Below are 22,658 nucleotides of genomic sequence, written 5' to 3'. Positions count from 1 at the left end.
TGCCTGCAAACTGTAACTGCAACAGCGGTGCACAGCAGCAATGAGAGACTTGTGTCGTTCTTCTTTCTGTCTTTGTCTCTAATTATGGCAGTGCTGAAGTGCACGCAGCTTTTCTTCGCCACAGCAGAGGCCCACAGTAGCCGCTGGGTGTCAGACGGATGAAGAGGGGTGGGGAGGGTGCCGACCATTTGGGAATGGCACAGAAGAACTTGGTGACCAAGAGGAGTGACGTAAATCAAAACAGACAAACAGACAGGAAGGCAGGCGGCTAGATATAACAGCATGTAGGTAGGCATGCAGACGTAACAGCAGACAGACTGACATAATAACAGACAGACAGGTTCAGAGTTAGGATAACAGCCGGTTTGAAGTTATATAAGCAAAGGCTTACAGTTTCAAAAATCTTTCAGTGGCAGTAGATGTGTATCGAGGCAGTGCAGATGGATTTTTTTTTTCTCACTGTTGCATTTTCCTGCAAGCTCGCTATTTTCTGTGGTCTTTGCTGAAACATGTAGTTTTTCAGTTAAATAGTATATAATAGCTTACACCGTGCATTATTCAAACCTAGCAACAAAACACAGCCTGTTTGTTTATGAAGGCGGGATTTGGAGACGCTGGTTTCAATCCAGTGATGGACTGACAGCCAAGAGTTGAATAGGCAGTGTGTTTTATATTAACAATGGCTCGGTGATGTAGTGACTGATGCTGTTTAGCTTCACACTTACATGGAAGGTATGATAATCAGTGATAATTTTTCCACATGAGAGTGGTCCCGTGTTCACTCCAACCCCAGCTGCATGCACACACATGAACTCCATCCAACCTGTTAGCCCAGTCACTGACGCAAAGAGGGCAAAGAGGCATGTGATTAGAAACTCGGAGAAGCGGCTCCAAGAATCCCGTTCCCCATAATGTGTGCAAAAGTGCCGTTTTTCCTTTGTAAGTCAAGCTGAAAAGGGGAGGAAAGGAGGACCTAGAGTGAAGGAGAAGAGAAGAAGCAGATCAAGGGGCCACTCCGAGTCAGGGCTGACTCATATGGACTGCAGGGCGGAGGGTTCACGGCTGTCTTGTGTTTGGCTGTTTTGAGGTTGCATTCTTCTCTTTCTACTGGCTCTCCAGAACCCCCACCCTACCCCACTTCACCGCCGCCACACAAACATATATACAAACATGACCTATACACACACATGCACACACTCACACAGGCTCTGGGGACATCACTGGAGGCAGGTGCCGAGAAATGGGCTGAAAAAGGCTTCCATTCGTTTTGGCGCTGAATTATTCAACCTGTGATTAATTATAATTTGGCCTCACTAAGGCAGGGACTGGGGGAATTCCTCTGTTGGTCGGGATCGCAGCTTATTGTGTTTTTCCTTCCTGTGGAGGCCGACGTCGGGGCAGAGCTGAGACCTAACAGGGGTACTAGATGCCTGCACATCTATTGTGGACCCTTACTCGCGAAGCTGTTGCATAACATGAATGGAAAGAGTGCACTCTGCAGACTGGAGCGGGGAAACGAGAATTTAACACTCATTTCAAGGAAAAGAAGACCACTGTGGTTAGAAATAGCTCGTGTTCAAGGCTGTGTAACTACACTGTTTATCTGAATGAGGATAAGCCCAACCAAAACAAAAATAGAGAGAGAAAATAAAAGGAAAAAGTAGAGGTACGTTCCTCTCTATTTAATATGGCGCGACACGAGGCACAAACAGTTTGTGTCTTTGTTAGTTGTACACTTGGTTTTATTTAAGGTAAAACACACAACATGCTACTTTTATATTGATATAATTTCAAATTACAGTTTTACACAATTAAATTAAACGCTCAGCCCACTAATTTCATTCATTTATTTACTGCCCATCCTGTGAAAACGGGAAAACTTGCATTTTTTTCCTGTTTACGGTATAATGCACAGACCATCTTTTGCAGTGAGCCAGCATGATAGGTGAGCATGTTACAGGATATAAAAGATCAAAAGTACATCCTTCCTTTACGCTTGGGTAACAAACGCCACAAATGTGACTTACTTAAAGGATCTAGCAGCTAATCACAGGAGCTGTTATACTGAGCTGATCACACTCAGTGATACGGAATAACATGCTACCTCCCTACAGCTGCTTTGTAATTGGAGTCAGATATGTAAGTCCCAGAGAAAGAAGGAGGTTACCCTTGGGTCACTGAGGTGGCAGATTTGGAAAGAGTAATAATAATCCATCCCGCTTTCGCTAACAAGAAACCAGCCAAAGATTTCGCCATGAGACGGCGGCCTTGTGCGAGACGTGAAATACAGTAGAAGCTTTGATCCGACTGCAAGATGATTGCTCTCCGTGCAGAGCAGCGAGTGTGACTTGGCACAGGACGCCGCTGCTGAAGTCTCCCTTGTGATAACCAAGAACGCCCTTGATTAACTCACCGCTTCTCGATCCAAACACAAACCCTTCATTATTTATTCTTTAATTATCTGAACGACAAAAGATCTTTTGCTGCTGAGAAACCAGATTCAGTGACGCAAACCTCAGAGCTGTTTGTAAGATCTGCTCTGACAAGACGGCAACAATGCTTCTCATTCGGAGTCAAATTTGTCAGAACTGTGAATAAAGAGGTGCATAAATTATGAACTCGGAAGATTATGAGGAAAATACAAGTAGAAATAAAATCAGTGAGAAGAAAAAAATGCCCAGCGCTCTGCCTCTCTGTGACAGTGTGAACCAGTGATGGATGCTGTAAACACAGTTCAAGCAGTTTCAAGGTTCGGCCTCTTGTTAATTCAGCGTAGATCGATAGTTGGTGAAAAAGAGTCTTTTTTTTCTGCGTTTAATGACATATTCAGATGACCTTCAACAACATCAGGGTCTGACTCATGTGATGACAAGGTTTAACAGGACAGGTAATAATGTGCTGACCGCTGTCGTGCTACCTGACCCTCGGCCAACACGCACTCTATGCCCTGGTGACGCTCACAGAGTTCATTTCCATAACAGATCATAGAAAACAACAAGCTAGGTGGCAACATTTCCTCACTGACAAATCCACAGGGGCCTTATTTTATCTTATTTATTGTGCATAGCATGTCTATAAGCCCTCAGACCTGGAATCAGTCAGCAACCCTGAAAAATGGATGTTCTCCGTGCCGTTGGTGAATGGTTGCTGGCTGTCACCGGGTCAAAGTGCTCACAAAGAGGGCGCTGATGCAAAAGCCTCCTTCTGGCTGCTTTGTTTGCTAGCAGATTGCTGACTTGTCTGCAAACACTTGTGCACAGAGGTTTTATTACCCGATGGCTCGCTCCCTTTTAGTCTCCTCCTTCTGATTTACTGTCCTGAAACATGGTTGAATCTCTGGAAACATTTGTGTGTGGTGTATTACATGTAACAATAAAGTAACCTGAACATGACTGTGCAGAAATAATGGAAAGATGCCATGGGACGCACACAAATACGAAGCCCTGCCCACAACATACCAGTGCAAGCAGTGTTTACTGAACTGAGCCTGGTACTTTCTCTGTCTTTGTGTCAGAGAGTACATTACAGCAAAGTGTATTTTACTGCAATCATAGTCACAAACACAGAATGAGTTAAAAATGTCACACTATGTTCACGACTTTAATCTAAAGATGTTCAGAGGTAGCCTGGTGCAAATAAACCCAAAGCACAAATGCTATCATACAGACACATAGGGTAAGAGTGAAGTTTAAGTTTAGTTGCTTCTATCACAAAAAACAAAACAAAACAGAAAATATGCAATAACTCAGTCACAGAACAGGAACACTCAGGGCACATATGACTTTTATGTACAGTTACATTGAAGTAGGGCTGTAAACTTTACAGTTTGCAGTGAATTTCATCACAAGACAAGAACATCAGCATTAGATGATCAGCTTCTACGATATCTGCACATGGAGATAAACTGGCTTGGTGACGTTTGATGGACAACATATGGATAAAAGTTCTGGGCCACACCTCTAAATCTTCCAGTGTGTTTTCAGCCCCACTGAAGTTTGTGTATAAGATCACCTACCTGTGCAGCTGGCCCTTAGAAACATTTGTGACAGTATGCTTCGTCGTTGTAAAGAGCTCACTGAGCATTGCTGAGTGCTGAGAAGCTCTGCTGAGCTCCAAACCTCCACCAGGATCACCATCATCATGGAAACCGTACTCTTCACGGATGATCAGCCCCTGTAGGTGTGACATGTAGGTGACCCAGCACACTAAACCATGTAGTGTATGCTTAAGGTAACTAAGAATTCACTGTTGTACAAATTTACAAAATTCTGTTTACTGTTGTCTATTTTTAACTACTTTAAGTACTGTGAGCTTCATGTGTGCATGAAAGTTGATATGAAATTAAATTGGAATTGAATTTATGATGGAAGATAAACTGAAGGAAAGTCAAATCCACACCTCCAGCCTCCACACAAGTTCAGGTTCATTAACGTAAATTAAGTGTCATTTTTACTGCACTGAATCTACCGCGTAGCGTGCACAAGAGGCAGACGTGTGTGGTGTGCCTCTGTTCCTCTGCAACTTCACGACCAGCGTGCAAAGGAGGCAATGATGGTCCTGAAGGGGCTAATCGGGCTAAATGGGTTTAGATGGACTGGTAGATTTAACTCCGAAACATAATCCACTGGAGGAGATTGCTGGAGTTATTCTAAAAACATACTTACACCGTATTTCTATAACACGAGATCTCTGGAGATCCATCTTGGGCGGCTCTTACCCTGGGAGTGGTGACGGGCAGTAGTAGTAGACAGCTAAGCCTTTCTGTTGGTCTTCTCATTATTAGACCAGAGCACAACACTGTGCCGTTATTGAAAATCAGAAAATCACATTTGTTCTTTCCATGGATGTTTAAAAAGTGGAGGTATCACCAACTGGATAGCCTCGAGTTATGAAGCTTTGAGTTTAGCGTTTTCATCATTGCCCATGTCGTGGATTGAAAAACACCCCCTGAAGCACACCCTGCATAAAGTGTCTGACATTAATAATGACCATAATTTAAAAAATGAACATCATGCTTAATTCAATATGACCCGAAACTGTGGACTAAGCCCAAAAGCTCTCTGAAGAAGTGTTTACTTTGGACGTAATGGAGGACCTTTTCCCCCATAGACTTCTATACAGCGGGCAGTGTTTATATAGCCTGAGGTGACGCCCCCTGCTGGCTCCTCTTTGGCTTCACCTTTCAGGACACCATCCATCTTTAACACAATCCACGGTTAAAACAAATAACCGACAGGTAAAGGTGCAAAAGCACTAAAAGTGGGCACTGACATTTAAATTCACGGGATGAAGAAAGGAGGGAGAAAAAAAAACTCGCTCCACAGAGCAAAGTCCTCGCCAGCGTGTATGTCCCATCTCCCCCTCCTCTCTCCTGCGGTCCGCAAACAAGAAGTGTGTGTTTCCCTTTAAGGAGCCCCCACCGTTTGTTTAACAGAGGGAGGAAGAGCAGGCCTGCGGAACAGCGGCTGAGGAGGGGAAAAAAATCCAACGGAGGACGGTTTCAAGTCCCCCCCAGTAGAAACTGTGCCTGATTTGTGGCCAATGTTGGAGATGTAAAAAAAGAGAGAGAGAGAGAGAGAGAGAGAGAGAGAGAGAGAGAGGGAGGGAGAGGAGAGAGAAGGAGGAGGGAGGAGGAGGAGGGGGAGGAGAAGGGGGGAGTAAAAACACTAAAGGGGTAGCTATGGAGATGGAGCGTTTTGCTGGCTGCTTTCTTTGACAGGTGTTGAGTGGGGCAAAAGTCTTAAAACAGAAGCAGCATGTACGCCAAAGGTAAAGGAGCCGTCGTCCCTTCCGACAGCCAGGCGAGAGAAAAGTAAGTGACCGAGCCGCCGTGTGTGTGTGTGTGTGTGTGTGAGCGCGCGGAGGAGCGAGCGGCACAACTTTGTAAAGTAGCGAGGGTAATTTCACAGGAGCCGCTTTACTCTTTCCTCCCTCCTCCCCGTGACCCCCTCGGAGGTGCGCGATAAACTTTTTCCTCTGCTCGTGGCTCCAGTTTGCGTGTTTGTGTCTGAAACACGGCTGCCGTGCGCACACGTTGTCACTCGTGGGGAGCGACACTGTTGCCGTTTCCTTTCCGTCCTGATACTTTGTTGCGGCTCTGGGCATCAGAACTTCCACGCGCGTGGAGAGGAGCCTGCTCCAGCTCCTCTGGAGGGGGCAGGAGCAAGGGGCGGGATGGGCTGCCTGCTCTGCGGGGTCCCGAGGCGTGAAGCCGGGTCCACGCAGGGAAAGTTCAGTGAGCGGGGCCAAACTTTTGCAGTCACGGGAAGCAGAGCCTGAATGTTGAACTGCTGCTTCTTGCAGGACGCCGAGGAACGTTAGGCTGAAGTCTGCGCTGTTATTGTGTGAACACATAATATTGGACAAATGATTAGAATTTCGTTTATTGCCTATTTCTGCTGTGTCTTATTATTTGTCCACATCGTCCTCCTTGCCTGTGCATCCTTCCAGGATTTGAGCTCACTACACAAAGCCAGTGTAACTTTTAAATGCCCCTGTCTCTCGTGGAGGGGAGGCTGCCGCCCTCTCTCCTTTATGTCCCTGCTAAGCTGGAGCATGTCTTTCAAAGAGTTGGACTCTCTTTGCATCACAGCACTTTAGATCAGAGCCGTGTTTTATCATCATTAGCTATTTTTAAGCACTAAACAGTCTGAGGTTAGAGGAGTGTAGGGATCCCTGCTGGGATGCAATTGTAATCTAAAAACACTGTCAGGTCCTGGGAGGCTGTGCTGTTCTGCTGCACCTCATGCATCTGTAATAGAAGCCAAATTTCTTTAGAGACTCTCTTGTATTTTTTGATGCATTGCCGTGTCATATTCAATTGATTAAGCCTCCTAGAGATGTGGCTCGCTTATGTGCTTAGTGGAAGCTTCCTCGAATACGACTTTGTGCATGCCTTGTGCCACAAGCCTTTGATTTCACTCTGAATTCCCATCAGTTTATTTGAAAATTGAGCAGCTCTGTGTGTGTGTGTGTGTGTGTGCTGAGGAGTGAATCCTAAATGAAAACAGTCCCATGTGGTTCTCATGAACAGCAGGCAGGGTGACCTTTGAACCAGCATATGATGCTTTAATATTGCACATGAACCACCAGCAGACGCCGAGGCTGCGTTTACACCTGTTTGTGTGGCTCAGCTTCATTAGTTTATTTACAATACGCTAAAAGCCATCTATCATTTGAGTTCTGTGTTCCCATTGCTTGTTCGGGGACTGTGGATTATGCTCCGTGTGTTATTGGGAGTGAAATCAGTGCAGAGGCAGCATGTATTTCAAATGATAGTGTAGGAGGAGATTAATAATTGAACTCATAAGAAATACAAGTCTTTGGAGAGCTGGAAATGATGAATGCTGGTGCGTTAAGGCTGCTTGTGAATAACAGCGTTTCTGAGTTTGTTTTTCTGCATTTATTCCCACCTTTTCTTTACGTCTCTGTGTATATTCGCGTCCTTTCGGCGTGTCACAGGCTTACAGGTGTTGTCCACACATCACAGATGACGCCTGCCCTCTCCGCTCACCTGTCTTGTCACCCTAACCTGCCCTGCAGGGCCAACACATGTTTCCTTGTAAGTGTAGAGCTCGCAACAGCTGCCTCAATGCATCACTGAATTGCCTCATATTCATATTTACATATTCATACAACTCTTTACATATTCAGATATTAAACAGAGGGCATCCCTGATGGGCTCGTATCTTATTAAAGCAGGCGTGCAGTGTGGCGTCACAGCTCCAGCTCTTGCGTAGAAGATTATGGTGTGATGTGCTCAGTTAGGTCATCTATAAAGGAATAATATGACTTTACGCTCTTGGTTTTGTACAACAGCTCTAATCATAATAAAGTGTGAATGTTTCCCCACTTTTATTTTTGTGTCCTTTTGATTTTAAAGGAGCTGCACGGCTCTTAGATTTGACACACAAATTTGCAGAGGAACATCAGATACACACATTTAAGGCCAGAGAAAAATGTAATTAGTTCAAAGCATGTTTTCCTTGTGCAGCTGAAAGCAACTGGACGATTCATGACTGTGGGCAGGCCACGCGAGTTACACCAGGGGAAGAAGTTATAGAGGGGACTATTTACTGATAAGTTTATATTGTGTTTTATTAAACTGCTTCCTTGTCTTGTGCCTAAAATGTTTCACGCATGTGCACGTGCATAATATAAAATCGACAGCATGTTTTCTTCCTGTGGGGTGTCAGAAATGTGGTGATGGCCAGCTGCTGGAGCTTTTCAGGGATTAACCTCACACTGGAAATAATGGAACCAAAACAATCACGATATGTACACTAAATTTTTACACCGCTCTGTTTACGGAGCCTAAAAAGGGCCTGTAACTGGGAGCATGCTTCAATACCGAGGTGGCAGCCTAACTTAGAAAGCAGTGCTTCATTTACCGAAGGACTTGTGAGGTTTTGTTCTTGATGAAGTGTTTAATAAAGCTGCTCTGTATTTACAGTACTGAACGCTGCAGGTATGTACAGTAGCTCTCAGGGTCACTACACAAAATGTTCCAGCATGCACTCTCAGTTTTGCTGTTAATTGTGTTGTGACACATGTACAGTGTGCTTTTTATTTCCGTCACAGCCTTGAAGCCAAGGCTCGAATCCAGCCCGTTTGCTCAGAAATGCAACATGAAACGGTCACACAAGCGGTTCTCACTTTTGTGGATTCCGCTGCACGACCAAGGCCTCACCATACAGCTGTCTTGAGATCACAGGTAGCAGGAAATGCAGGGGGGTGAGGGAGGGAGAGTGTTTTCTTTGCAGATCCTTGAGAAACGTTGTTGTGATGAGGCGTCTTGTAAAGCGAAAACAAGCTAATAATACTAATAAAGGTGGAGGAGGAACCGGTGCCCTCACAGCCAGAGAAATTAATTACTCTCTGCACTTTTCAGTGTTTTATTTAATTTAATTTGGACGGGAGTGACACAGAAGCTTCGGTATTAATGTCTCCTATGTAACTGGAACCTCTTTGAATTGTGCGCTGATGGAGCCAGCACATTAATTAAAGGCGCCATTCACAAAAATGTTTCACAGATCGACGCCACACCTTATTTTTATTGATTTTCTTCTTTTGTAAACTCGTGTTTGGTTTCTAAAAGAACTTGCTCCTCGCGTTTGTCCGTGTGGTTTCGAGTGCTGTTGGATTTATGCGGGGAAAGAGCTTCAAGTGTAAAGTTAATCAGTTTGTTTTGAACATGGGTTTCTTTACATCCTCTGCTCCTCCCCCGACTCCTCCCATGTATTTACATGCACTTTAATGGGGATCTTCAGGTCTGAATGCATGGTTTTGATTCTACACAGATGGCTCTGCCATCTGCATTTTAGCCTTTTGAAGGAAGCATAAAGAGCTGCGCGCTAACACAAGCAGAAACACTGCTCTAAAAGTAAAGAAGCCCTCGATTTACCCTCAGCACCCTTTGGCTGACTGTGCTTTCATTCAGATATGTCAACAGTCAATTAATGCCGCCTTTCGTCAGCTGCTTCTGGTGCATCCGCACAAATTTGCTAGTTTTCTCACTTGAAATAAAGAAGAGAGTATAAATATTGAAGCTACGTGCCTGAAGTTGTTAATCAGTTTGGCAACAGAGCACACAGATGAGAAGTGCGCGTCTTTTATTAGCACACGGGAAAAAGCCTCGATCGAGCAAACGAGGCTCTGTGTGTTCCTAAACATACGTCAGTTACAAAACAAAAGCTCCTTTTTGAAGTTGCATCATGTTATCGTCCTCATTACCTGCTGAGGATGGTAGTCAGTTGCTCTCGTCTGCCTCTTTCACCTAAAAATGGCTTTTGTGGGTTAAAAATTCAGTTTTACTGTTAAACTCTGAGAAAAGTTCCACGTGATTCTGTCAGCAGGTAACATCACAGAGCCGAGAGGGAGAGAGGAGGCTTCATGTGTGCTTGTGTTTGTCTAACAATGTGTGGATTAACCCATGGCTAAAGCCACTGCTGTTTACATGCTTGGTGACGCTGATTTGTTTTGACAAAGGAAATGCCATAACTGAGCCCAAAAAATATACACAGCCGCTGCGCAGCGGGAATAAGCTTTAGTGAAACAGCTTCACTCTATCACAGATGTCTCAAACGGGCATCCACCCTCTCATTCACCTTTAAGTGATACATCACTGCATCCACACCGGGCACAGCCGTACTGTGTTTATATGCTGGGTGTAAATGTTTCATATTGAGGGAAGAAGATATCGTGCTTTTATCCCGTCGCGCTTTAAAATCAGTATTTATTGTTTCTAAAAGGCATGTATGTGAAAGCAGATGCAGTTAGAGGCCCTGCCTCATCCTCCATCGCTTCCTTCCTCGGCCTGCCGCCGCTCTCGCTGCTGAATTATTGAAACAAAGACATGAGAGTTAATTTGCTAACTGTCTGTGTTTTAGCTCGCTAAACTCAGCCGAGATGCCCTTGTCTCCTGAGGCGAGCTGGGACAGCCTGGGGCTAAATGTCAGGTGTGTGTTTCCCGGGGACGTGACAGTGAGAGAGATCTCCTTGATGTGTGGACATGGAGCAAAGTCTTAGTTTGCTTGTGTGACGTTGGCGACGCGAAGGGAGGGAAGAACAGAAGTGATGTTGTAGAGGGTTTTCATTGTTCTCCTTTGGAGCTGCTTATGGTTTAAAAATTGTTATGAATCATTTTGCGTCTTAAGATAAAGAAGATGAGGACGAGACAGATGCTCTGCCAGTTGGCTTTGTGGCTCTTTTAATACAGCCTGACACACTTTATGTGACGGGCCTTGATATTTAGTCGGCAGTCAAAGCACAGGTCAGATGTTCTTCCTCCCACTCAGACTGATCTCCCACGTCTCATCGACTAATTTGCATCAGCAATTTGTTTTTTTCTGTTAAATTTCCTTTGTGAACCTCTTCAGAGGAAGCATAAGCTGCGGAGAGGGCTGTTTGTGCTTGTGCTTTGTCTCGTAAGCATCTCACCTTTTATTCCTGACTGACACGTGTAACCGGAGCAGGGGTCACGGGGAAGCGTTCTCACCGGTGCTGTCCGTAGAGCAAAGAGCCGAGGCCCTGACCTTCAGTTTCCCTCTGCCACAGCTAACCCCCTCACGCCTGCTTTATCTACCTGTTCTTCCTCAAGCTCTGCTCCACCAGCTCGCAAAAATGTCTCCTCCTCAGCCGGGTTACACTTACTGGTTCTGACAGGGTAACAAAAGGTGTCCCCTGAAGCCTGGATTGAATGAGTGTTTTTAAATAATGCATTGCAGCCAGGGCAGGTGCCCATCGCTGGGGCACGGAGCCCCTCAGATCACACCAGACTCTGCCATGAAAATTTCATCGGCGCAGTGCTCATGGGAATCTGTTCGATCCTGTACAGCGTAGGTGCAGCATATAGGACCTGGCGCCTGCTGCTGGGTGTTCGCACTGCAAAGGCAGGGTTGATTTTGAACGTTACAACATGTGGCAGTCCCGTCTTCTTGTTTTGAGGAAGACCTATTTTTGTTTTCTTGCTCTGCTGCTGTCCTAAAATGGAGCAGCTTCTTAGGAGGTTGTGAAAGGGTCTATTTTGACCTATGATCTTTTGCTGTGTCCCCACTTTAAACAAACAGCGAGCGAAAATAAAACTAAATAGCAATGAAGGCAAAATTTCAAGTTTAAAAACAGAAAATACAAACGTGCCAGAACATCGGTAGGATACAGGAGTCGAACCCTTTTCTTCTGTATGAAAGTCCTGTGATTTATGCACTTTTTAAACTGTTAGGTGGGAGTAGAATTAGCTGTCACTCAGAAACATCACTGAGAATGCAGTTTAATGTCATGTGAATGTCATTTTTAGGAGACAGGGTCGCTTGTGGAACCTTGCTAAACTGCAAGTACAGTTTCATTGCGATTCATTATTTAGCATACCTTCTCTCACCCCAAGTGGTCGCGGTAGATGGCCCCCCCTTCCCCGAGCCTGGTTCTGCCGGAGGTTTCTTCCTGTTAAAAGGGAGTTTTTCCTTCCCGCTGTCACCAAAGTGCTTGCTCATAGGGGATCATATGATGGGTTTTTCTCTGTATGTATTATTGTAGGGTCTACCTTACAATATAAAGCACCTTGAGGCGACTGCTGTTGTGATTTGGCGCTGTATAAATCAAATAAAATTGAATTGAATTCAAATGGCATCCTCTAAATGCAGATGCAGCTGCCAAAATGCAGATGTGAGAAAAAGGACAGGCGACCTGAGTTGGCTTTGGTTGGCTGCTTCCACGCGAGTCCTTTCCCACACCTCTGAGACTTTGACTGGAAGAGCGCGTCGGCCTCTGCTGGTTTAAATGCTCAAATAATTAACCACATAACTCTTCCGAGCTTTACATACGTTATTGACGCCCGTGCCAAAGGAGTCATTTTGGTGTTTGATGCTCCAACTAAAGTGATCAGTGTTTCTGTAGCAGCTCGTTTTCACATTATTGCATATTTTCATGATTAGCTCCACGTGCCAAAGCTGCAGTCGTTACTCTTGGCTAAAAACAAGAAGCTTACAAAGCTTTCTGTGTTTAAAAAATTGATTGCTGTGATTATTACCGTGCAATAGACTGAACCGGAAGGCTGTATATGAAGAGGGGAGGAGCAGGCTCTGATTCCTGAGGAAGCTGAGATCCTTCAGTGTGGGCAGCAAAATGATGGAGGTTTGCAGCAAGGCCTGTTGTGTTCTGTGATTGGCTGCAAACTGGACACTGTTGAAGCTGTGGTGGAGAGGAGGCCACTGAACAAACTGTGATCCATCACAGATAACCCTGCCACCCTCCAAAACAAAACAGGCAGGGGAGCTCCTTCTCCAACACACTGATTCAGCTCCACTGCCCAAACATGCTTTACCATTTATATTACAATACATCTGTGTGATAGAGAGGGAGCGTCCAGATATTATTATTATTGAATGAAAATAGTATTTCTCTTTCTCATTTAAAGTTGAAATTTTTTGCTAAAAAGCACAAAAATTTAACATGAAACTAAAATAAGTACCAAAGTAGTGCCGTTTCCTTCGTATCCTGTTCTAATGAAACACAGCTTAAGGTAAAGTCATAATCTGGGTCATGTTAGAGCCAACAATCCTCTGAAATGTTAAAAAATAAAAGTGATTTTGCTGCACATTTTCGCAGATGACTCTTAGTTACAGGCGATGGGCATTTTCCTGAACACCGAGCTGATCACTTGCACTTCAGCAGAACAGTCGCTGCATCTGAGATCAATATTAAACATTAACAACAAGCAATTTGCTCCTACATGTGACTCTGTACAGAAACCCTGCCCAGCCGTCTTTCATCGTGTCCCCTTTACAAACAAACACACACCGTGTTTTCATATCTTTGTGGGGACATCTAATTGACATAATGCTAATTCACATAGCCGCTTACCCTGACCCCGACTATCAAAAATGAATGCCTAACCCTAAACATAACCTAATTGTAACCCTGACACTAAAACCACATTTGAGTCTCAAAAATGCCTTCAAACTCATGGGGACTGGGATTTTGGTCCCCATAAGGGCTTTTGGTCCCCACAAGCATAGCAAACTTCTGATTCTTGGTCCCCACAAAGATATGTAAACACAGCTACACACACACACACACACACGACATATATGTTTTCCTTAAACTGTGTGCTTACATTAGGCGCTGATATGGGCATAAACAGGATGGTTTCAGATGTTAGAAATACCGCAGGTGATGGGATCGCGTGTCTGGCTGAAACTAGTCTGGACCAGCTGGAACACTTTAGCAGATAGTTCTCAAGACGCTGCAGTGACATCTTTAAAGACATAAAGAGTCAGATTGTTCAACTCTGTTCCGGCTCATTATTGATTCATTCAGTATCACCCAGCAACAACCCAAACATCATAACTCTGTCTGGTCTGGCCTTGATGCATGTGATCAGCATAAAATCTATCGCCCCCACCGTACACAAAAGCACAGCACCTCCCCGCACTGTGCTGTAGACGCGGGGAGGTGAATATAGATGACTGCATGGTGTGGCGTCTGTCTGCGCTTCTTCATCGTAGTAAAAATATTTAGTAGTGCAGTTTGCTTTTGTCCTGAAATGGTGAACCCGAGGGAAGCATGTGTCTCCGTGCAGATTTATGCAGATGAATTTGTTGTCTAACCGGGAGTGGGTGCCAGTATTTGAGTTCTTTGTGATAATAATGTTGGTAAATACTGTTTACCTGAGTTTTGTGAGTCTGGCCAAGTAGCAGTAAGATGAGTATTAATAAGGGAAGAGAAAGAAAGTAATTGGCTGGTCTCTAAAAACTGATGCTATTTATGATATAAAGTACATTTATGTTTGTAATAAGTCCTTTGCAGCCACTGAGAAATATGTTTGTTTTCTTCTCTGTTGTAACTAGTTGAGAAGATCAATACCACTTTCAAATCTGTGCATCGAAGCGGGGCTAAGACGCTTTTCTTTACTTTCTGTCAGTTTAATTCTGTTACCACAGCACATTCTCATATTAATCACAGACAGAGTTTCATTTAAGGTTGTGCAAGTGATCCCTGTGAGCGAAAAGCTCAGGTTACCGTGAGCTTTTTTTACTCTCGCCTCTGTGTGATGTCAGTGAAAGTGGATATCTTTAATGTGGTCATCTCAGGCATACAGCTGTGGCTATTTGCACAGCAGCACCATGGGAAGCCAATCAGGAGTCGGCTTAAAGGGTGAGCAGCAAAACCAGCTTGTTTCACATGGAGGATGAACCGAGCGGCTGCGTCGATGCTCCGTATCAGATAAATATTTTTTTGAACTATGAATTGTCATAATTCACTTTACTGAAATCCAAGAGCTGGAAATTTTCATAATGGGTTTAAAGTTACTACAAATAACTTTCCTGTATAAAGACAGGAAGCAGGGGCAGGTAGATCACCTGGCTCTGTCCACAGAATACAACATTTGTCTGTCAGTACCTCTAAAACTCAAATAAAAATCACACGGTTTTAATCTAATGTTCCACAAGCTGACGTAAAAAGAGGACATGGTGGGTTGTAGTAGGATAATGTGTCGTACAGACTCAGGACACAAGCTGTGAGAGTGCGAGGATGGCCGAGGAAGGGAGACCTGTGCTGGTACCGATTTACAAGAGCAGATCTGTAGAAACTACAGTGGAATAAAGCTGAGGAGCCATACCATGAAGATACGGGAATGGGTTGTGGTCTGTAATGAGAGTAGGGAACAGGTGGAGAAGAGCCTGGAGAGGTGGAGGTATGCAGTGGAGAGAATAGGAATAAAAAGTAGTAGAAACAAGGCAGAGTACATGTGTGCAGCAGGGAGGATGCTAGCAGAGGTAGTGAACCTGGGGTTCACTATCCAAAGCACAAGGGAGGTGTAGAGGAGAGTGCGGGGAGGGTGGAGCAGGTGGAGACGAGTATCAGGGGTGATTTGTGACAGAAGGACAGCAGCAAGAGCGAAATCGAAGGTTTCCAGGGCGGCGGCGAGACACGGCATAGTCAGAGAGGCGAGACCGAGGCGCTTTGGACGTGTGTGGAGGAGAAAAGGTGGATGCTGAGGGTGGATGTAGTGAAGGAGGACATGCAGAGCGTTAGTGTGACAGAGGAGGATGCTGGGATGGGAGGAGGTGGAGGCAGATGATCCGCTGTGGTGACCCCTAAAGGGAGCAGCCAAGAGAGGAAGGAGAAGAAGAATGTGTCGTACAGTTTCTTGGCGGGAAACGATGACTTTATGAAGTCCCACCATCTTGTTGCTAGGCAACCGGACTTTTGCTGGTTCTCGGATCGACACATCACACGAGCCGAATTCATTTTCTACAGCAAAAGTTAAAAAATGTGTGTTTTTATTGGTGACTGGTGGGAAACTGTGCAGTCAAAATGTCCACGACTTGTTTAAAGTCATGAACCAGCGTTTAAAAAAAAAAGATTAATAGTAGAACCGAACGTTATTCTTTTTTTCCTGTGCATGAATAAATAGTTTAACTCTGTAGTTTGATCCTTTGTGATCAGGCCTCACAGATAGCAGGCTCTGGGTTGGAAGCAGCCGGCTGACTGGGGTCTTTATCCCTGTGTTGATGCTCTGGTTGCCGCCATCAGTACAAAGACATGCAGACTGTGTTAATTGGTAAATGTCACATGCAGGTGTGAGTGTGAGCTTGAACAGCTTGTCTGTCTTTTCGTACACGATTGACTGGCAGGTGTAGCCCACCTCTTTACCCGGTGATTGGCTCTTGCTCACTGAAACCCTCTAAAGGATATGCGAGTAAAGCTTCGGTGATGAATACAGGCTGAGCTGCAAAGTGTAAATATGAGGACATAAAGTCTATTGTTTAGTGTGAGAAGAATACACTATATTTTTGATATCAGCAGAAGTATAATATTAAAGGCTTGTTTGCAGAGCCTCCTCAGCCATTTCCAGCAGCTGTGTTTCTGCTCTTTTAGCTGGATGATCCTAAAAGCTTTTCTTTTAATGGACCGAGCTTAGACAGCAATATTTGATTTAAGATTTGTCTCACAGGTGATTGAAAAGCTGCTAATAATTATCAGCTGTGCTTCTGTCTTAAACTAATTGCTGTTTATATTAATGAATCATTTTTGTCTCTTAAAGAGTGATTTGTGTTATCATTTCTAACACGTAGAATCCACAAGGGTGTGTTCGCGTCTGGGAGTCCTGTCTGAGGATATTCTTCATCCACGTTTTTCTCTGTGCCTCAGCAGCAGTCATCCTGAAACCCGCATATCACACATTCATGACCCCGTCGCTGTGTATATGATATCTGTACTGTAAAATCACGTTTATCCGTGCGCCATCTCAGATGACACGGCGATGATTTTCCGCCAGTTGTGCACAAACGTTTGACTTTTCCTTCACTTTTGAAATCCTCCTGAATGAACGCTCACTGTGATCCTCAGCGCTCACTCCTCCTCTCGTCTCTGCTCTTGTTTTTCAGGTTAGCTTTATATGTGTACGAGTATTTGCTGCATGTTGGTGCGCAGAAATCAGCACAGACCTTCCTGTCAGAGGTAAGAAGCTCTTTTAGTTTGACTTCCTGTTCAGCGAGGATGAGTGTGATTCCCCCTCTATTGTATGACTAGGAATGGAATTCACATTATGAGCTGTTATGTGTTCGAGCAGGCAGCTGAGGTCCCAACTTTAAGAAAGTGTAAAAACATGAACATGCTAGTGAGCCTAGTCCTGTGTGTGTGTGTGTGTGTGTGTGTGTGTGTGTGTGTGTGTGTGTGTGTGTGTGTGTGTGTGTGTCTGTTTTATAGTTGCTGAATAACAGCAGTACTTTGAAGTGTTTATTAATGTGGGACAATGTAAACATGCTGTCAGTTGGGCTTCTTAATGTGATTAGCATCCCTTCATTATTAGCTCCAGTTTAATCAGCTGTTAAATTGGAACAGTTTGACATGTTGTAAGCTGGTGTTGTTGCTCCTGTCCTGTTCTGACATTTAACAAGTTAAACCGATCGTACCTTTAGTATTGGAAACAATTGCAAACTTAACCATTTGTTTCATGTCTGCTAGACTTATTAGCCTTATATTATGCCCTTGAACTGTCGAGGAGGTAGGGTCTCTAATGTGTTCCTTAATGTACATCCTTCCTGCTAATGGCCTGTGCATAAATAAAATGCACAGGCATTTTTGTGCAATTTATTTATGTTTTATTGGGGAAAAAAATCACACTGATGATGTAGAAGTCTCAAAAACTCACAAAAGCCCACTTGGAAACCACCAGTTGCTAGGGAAAAATATGTATTTCCAACTGGTTGGCGACTTGTTGTTGAAAGTGATTGCAGAGAGATGCACGATGCTGAAAACCTCTGTGCCATTGCTTTGTTTGCTAATATTAGCTTTGTTTAGGTACTTTATGCTGAATATAACATGTTTAGTGTATTTATAACACTGAACAGTGAATACAAAAATAAACAAACAGCAAAATCAGTTTTCAAAATAGCAAACATCAGTTTTTTGGAGGACAAATGTCTGACTTGGCCAGGGTGAAAAAATAAGGTGTAAAAGAACCATCACAGTCAATATAAAATATCAAAATCCCCTCATTTAAATCAATAAAAAAGTTTTATCACTCCCAGCTCTGCTGAAAATGATGAGCTCTTCAATGAAAAAACACACGTACCCGCCTCACATCGCCTTTCCTGGAACAAGGATGCATCGGTCAGATATAATCGGTCTTTTTTGCCTTTGCTTCCACCAGCGTGCAGGCAGGCAGGCAGGCAGCAGGGTGGACGGGGCTGCTGGAGGTCGGCCCGGCTGCCAACAACCAGGAGTCTGAAATATGAAGTAGAGATGGTGGAGCGGCACAGAGAGATTAAGTAGCTGAGCTGCAGCGAGCCTCGCTGATTTCAGAGCCCTTGTGGGTGAATCCTCTCCCAGAGATCGAGTGTTATTGGTGAGCCGCTGGAAAGGGGTGAAGTTCTGGGTCGCGTGCAACCCGAGGCACACAAACACGGATCCGCACACACGCTTAAACGGCCTCAAACAGGAATTAAAACATCTACCCAGACAGGGATTAAAACGGCAGACACGCAGAAGAGTCCACATATCCACGAGGCACGCACGCTAAGACTGCCAAGTCAGTTTGATGCCAGTTGTCTTAAATGTAGCGCCTGCATCGGTGTACTGCTTAAAGATTTTGAGTATTTCAAGCCCGTCTTCAGGTTTATTTAGTCTCTATATATGCTGAGAGTCAGTCACATGACCTGCGTAACATCAGTCTGTTAGAGTGATGACATCCTGTCACTTCCTTTACCCACAGAAGTGACGGAGAGAGCCACGGCACGTGCACCATGTTTGCATCATCATTATCAACACAAGTCTAGTGAAGCATAGTCACACTTTTAAATGCTAAAATCTTTCAGTGCGTGTATGTATGTGTGTGTTGCACAGTGTGATATCTATAAAAGAGGTGTTCGCACCCCTCACACACGCACTCTGAGAGATCATGAATAGTGAAAATTCACCATAGCTCATTCTTAATCTTACTGTAGGAACAGGGCTGTGAGAGTGGTTTATCATGTATGTGTATTTGCTCTTTAGGAAATATTCAAGAACAGTTTAATGAGCTGAAGAACTCTGACTAATGAGAGAGAAGAGCAGTTGTAACTTCTGGTGTTTGTGAAGCTGTGGATTTTACAGAAATCAGAAATTTTACAAAGTTTCACCAAAAGTAAAGCACAAACGTCCTGGATGATAATTCCAGTCTTTTAATTCCATTAAACTTGACGCCGGTGGAGAGGTCCAGTTCAGTGACTCAAATTAGCAAAGCCGAGGCCTAGGAGGCAGCCACAGCTGCTGCTGTCTACCTTCCTAACTTTGAGCCTTAACAGTATCTAAAATGTCTGAGTTGTTTAAAAACTAAAATCACACCATGCAGGTGAAACTATTCACAGAGACAAACCTGTGAACCTTGATGCTGGGAAGCTGGCTACATTAATATAGGAGTCTGTGGAGACTCGCTCGCTTTTGGGGTCGGTTTTTGGCACTCCTTCGTTCAGCCTCTGAGGTTTCCACTTAAATCGGACACGTAATGACAGTAACAGTAATAATGATGTATGTGAGCAAACGCAGCAGCTTGGCCTTCCACTTTCTCCTGCCTTAATAAAAATCTAGCCACCTTTAGCCTCCGTTCTATTAGTAGACTAGCTCTAACGGCAAGTCTGTTCTTAGAGCTCAAACTATTATCAGTTTGACTCAGTCAGGAGTTGGACACATGACTTTCTCTCACTTGCCGTGAATTCTGCGGTCAATCCGCTCTCAGACGAACGTCACGCAGAATTTGTGCGAGCGAGCTGGCTCGGTGAAACACTGTAAATAGCCAACACAACTGACATTTGCATTCTCTGCCGGGTAACATTGAGAAAATTTCAGGGCTGCGGTGCATTGTGAAAAAGGCTCATGTCTGGCTTTTAAGAGTTCTCATTTTGCTTTGGTGGCATTGTGGGAAGTGCACTGGATTCCCTGAAAACAAACGAAGCACAAACGAAGAACATATCTGTGCCAATAATGAAATTTAACAAATGCCAGAAGTAAATGAAACAAAAAAAATCAAATATGTTACGACGACAGGAAAAAAAAACACGAGCTAATCTATTATGCTGTAGAGTGCGCCGTCAAAGATACACAACATGCCTGTATTTGGTCCTGTGCTCTGCATTTGTAGCGCGTCTTTAATGCTTCTCGTATGTTGTGCAGTTTTATATTTTATTCTTCCTTCAGAGATAAAAATGTGTGATCTATTGGCCTCTGCATCTCCCAGCCTCGTGCACAGAAAAACACACATGCATGTTTCAGTAGATAAGGGACCTCTATCGTCGCAGGTAGACTGAAGGCGCACGCACACCTGCTCATCTAATGAGAGCACTATCACCTGGACTCTCCTGCCTCAATTAGCCTCTGTTCCTCCTTCAGCGAGAAACACACACACACACACACACAGAAAAACAGAGTCACTCAGGTTTATAGTATACACACAATACACTTCTGTCCCCAAGAGGACTTCGCCATTCTATGCTCTCCTGCACAGTGCAGCACTCAGCTCTTTAGCAGCATTAAATCAACAGGCCCACACCAACATACGGCACATCACATCATTATAGGTGGCACTGGGGAAATGTGGAGAATGGAAAACCTGAAGACTTTTTTTAGTGTACATATATATATATATATAGCGCACAAGACAGAGCACATATAGGAAAGAAATGGAGATCTTCCAGCTGTCATGCTGTCCTCATTGACTGTGGTGAAGGATCTCTCGGGTTGTATATACAAGTCTGTGTGTGTAGAGTCGTGTTAGCAGGAGTGTGTGAAGCAGGCAGTTGGTCTGCTATCTGTCACCGGATCTTATCTTGGTGTCCAGATACAGACAGGAGCTCTGCTGGTTTGTGAGGGCAGCAGAGAGGACCGCCGCTTCAAGACAGTCGCAGTTTCTTATCCACAAACTCGGCACCGCGCTGCTCTGCAGAGCGCCGTGCTTCTGATCGGCCTACTTTCCTATGCGACTGTCGCTCTGTCAGTCTAAAGTTGGGAGGACAGCTGAGCAAAATGATTACATTATGCATTAAATATGCTGCAGTGTCCAATTTTTCATTTTTCTCCTCTGTCTCCTTCAACCCTCTTTCTCCGTCCTGCTTCTTTCTAACAGATCCGATGGGAGAAGAACATCACACTTGGAGAACCTCCTGGATTTTTACACTCATGGTGGTGGTATGTATACATTGATCTGTACTTTTCTATTTTTCTTGGCTACATACACTTTTTTTTCCAGCAGTTCACATGTATACTGTAAAGGTACCCTTAATGGAATGAAAGGAAGTGCAGAGGTGGAGAAGGACGGTAATTGCAGGGAATGCTAAGTGCATCATCTCACACATGTTTAAATGCTGCACTCCTGGCATCCCTCTGACTGACAAGTGAGTTAACGTCCCCTGGTCTGTTATTTAAACTGCTTTTTTATACCTCTCATTGAAGTGTGTGCACTGCTCAATTAGAGTCAAACTCAGAGACAGATCCTCTGTCCTGTGACAGTGTTTATAGTAACTCCAAACTGAGTAAAAAGCTAGCTGTAGGGAGATGCAGTGTGTATCTGTTATCCTCCAAAATGAGGGTAACAGCACATATTTTCAGACAGTCTGCCCGAGGAGATGTTGATAGTGTTGTAATGGGCTGTACACATGCGAAGGGCGAAAAATTGGGTAAAAAATGAAATTAACAAAGACAGTTGGAAAGACAGCCCAGTGGCTGTGAGTACCAGATGTTTGGTTTTCAAAATGTTCAGCGAGAATGTAGGCACCCTCTTAGAAACGTACACATAATTTTTATAATTTTGCATCTGCGATCCTAAATCAAATAATCAAGATGTGCATGAAGTGCAGACGTTCAGCTTTAATTCAAGTAGTTTTAACCCTAACCCGTTTTTGTACAATGGCCTCCATTTTTCAGAGGCTCATACGTAATCAGACCGTAGACTGACGAGCAGTCTCATGGCCAGGTGAGTCCTGTTCCCTCTTCTGTTTTTTTCATGACAAATTGAGCAGATAAGCGATCTGCTGCTGATTCCAAGTGTTGAGCTTGAATTTGATATCTGTTCTCTGGAACTTCCACTGTGAGATCCAAAGAAGTGTTGATGCACGTGAAGTAAGCTATCACTGAGCCAAAAAGGTAAAACACACCTATAAGAGGGACAGCAAAAACTTCAGCAGTGGACAAATCAAGAATTACTTTTTATTGGTCAGCTCAGCAGTACCAAAGGCCTGAAAGACCACAGAAGACAACCAAATGATTGTAGTGTTCTTTATTTGGTTAAGGACATGTGGAGAGAGCGTTCTTAGGAGGCAGGAGTACCACTGTCAACATCTGGGATCAAGACGCCGTCACGAATGGAAATCAAAGTGCAAACTGCTGGTTACAACCAAGATAAGACTTGACTTGGCCAGAAAACATCTAAGAGTGTGCCTACTTGTGGAAAAAGATTGTTTGGACAGATGAAACCCAGGTTAACTTTTACCAGCCTGATGAGAAGAGAAACATTTGGAAAAGGAAAGGAAGAGCTCATTACCTGTCAAACACGGTGGAGGCAATCATGTCTTGGGCATGTATGGCTGCTAATGGAACCGCGTCACTAGTGGTTACTGATGACGTGACTGCTGGTAGAGGTAGCAGGATGAATTTTGAAGTATAGTTCTGACTGACTTCCTATCTCA

At 44.2% G+C, this 22,658-nt stretch overlaps 1 protein-coding gene across 2 annotated transcripts in view; it reads left to right on the top strand.

Moving 5' to 3' along the window:
• The first annotated feature begins 5,657 nt into the window (after positions 1–5,657).
• The window catches only part of ssbp4 (single stranded DNA binding protein 4), an 83,280-nt gene continuing 66,279 nt past the window's right edge, over positions 5,658–22,658 (top strand). For both annotated transcript variants that reach the window (XM_063465939.1, XM_063465940.1), the window contains exons 1-3: positions 5,658–5,812; positions 16,887–16,959; positions 21,101–21,162. In XM_063465939.1, coding sequence (XP_063322009.1) covers positions 5,757–5,812; positions 16,887–16,959; positions 21,101–21,162 — 191 coding nt within the window. In that variant the 5' untranslated portion in view covers positions 5,658–5,756. The remainder of the gene's footprint in view (positions 5,813–16,886; positions 16,960–21,100; positions 21,163–22,658) is intronic.

The sequence above is a fragment of the Pelmatolapia mariae genome, linkage group LG23 (assembly GCF_036321145.2).
Source record: "Pelmatolapia mariae isolate MD_Pm_ZW linkage group LG23, Pm_UMD_F_2, whole genome shotgun sequence".
In the NCBI taxonomy this organism is placed as follows: Eukaryota; Metazoa; Chordata; class Actinopteri; order Cichliformes; family Cichlidae; genus Pelmatolapia; species Pelmatolapia mariae.
This window is presented reverse-complemented; position numbering and strand designations above follow the sequence as displayed.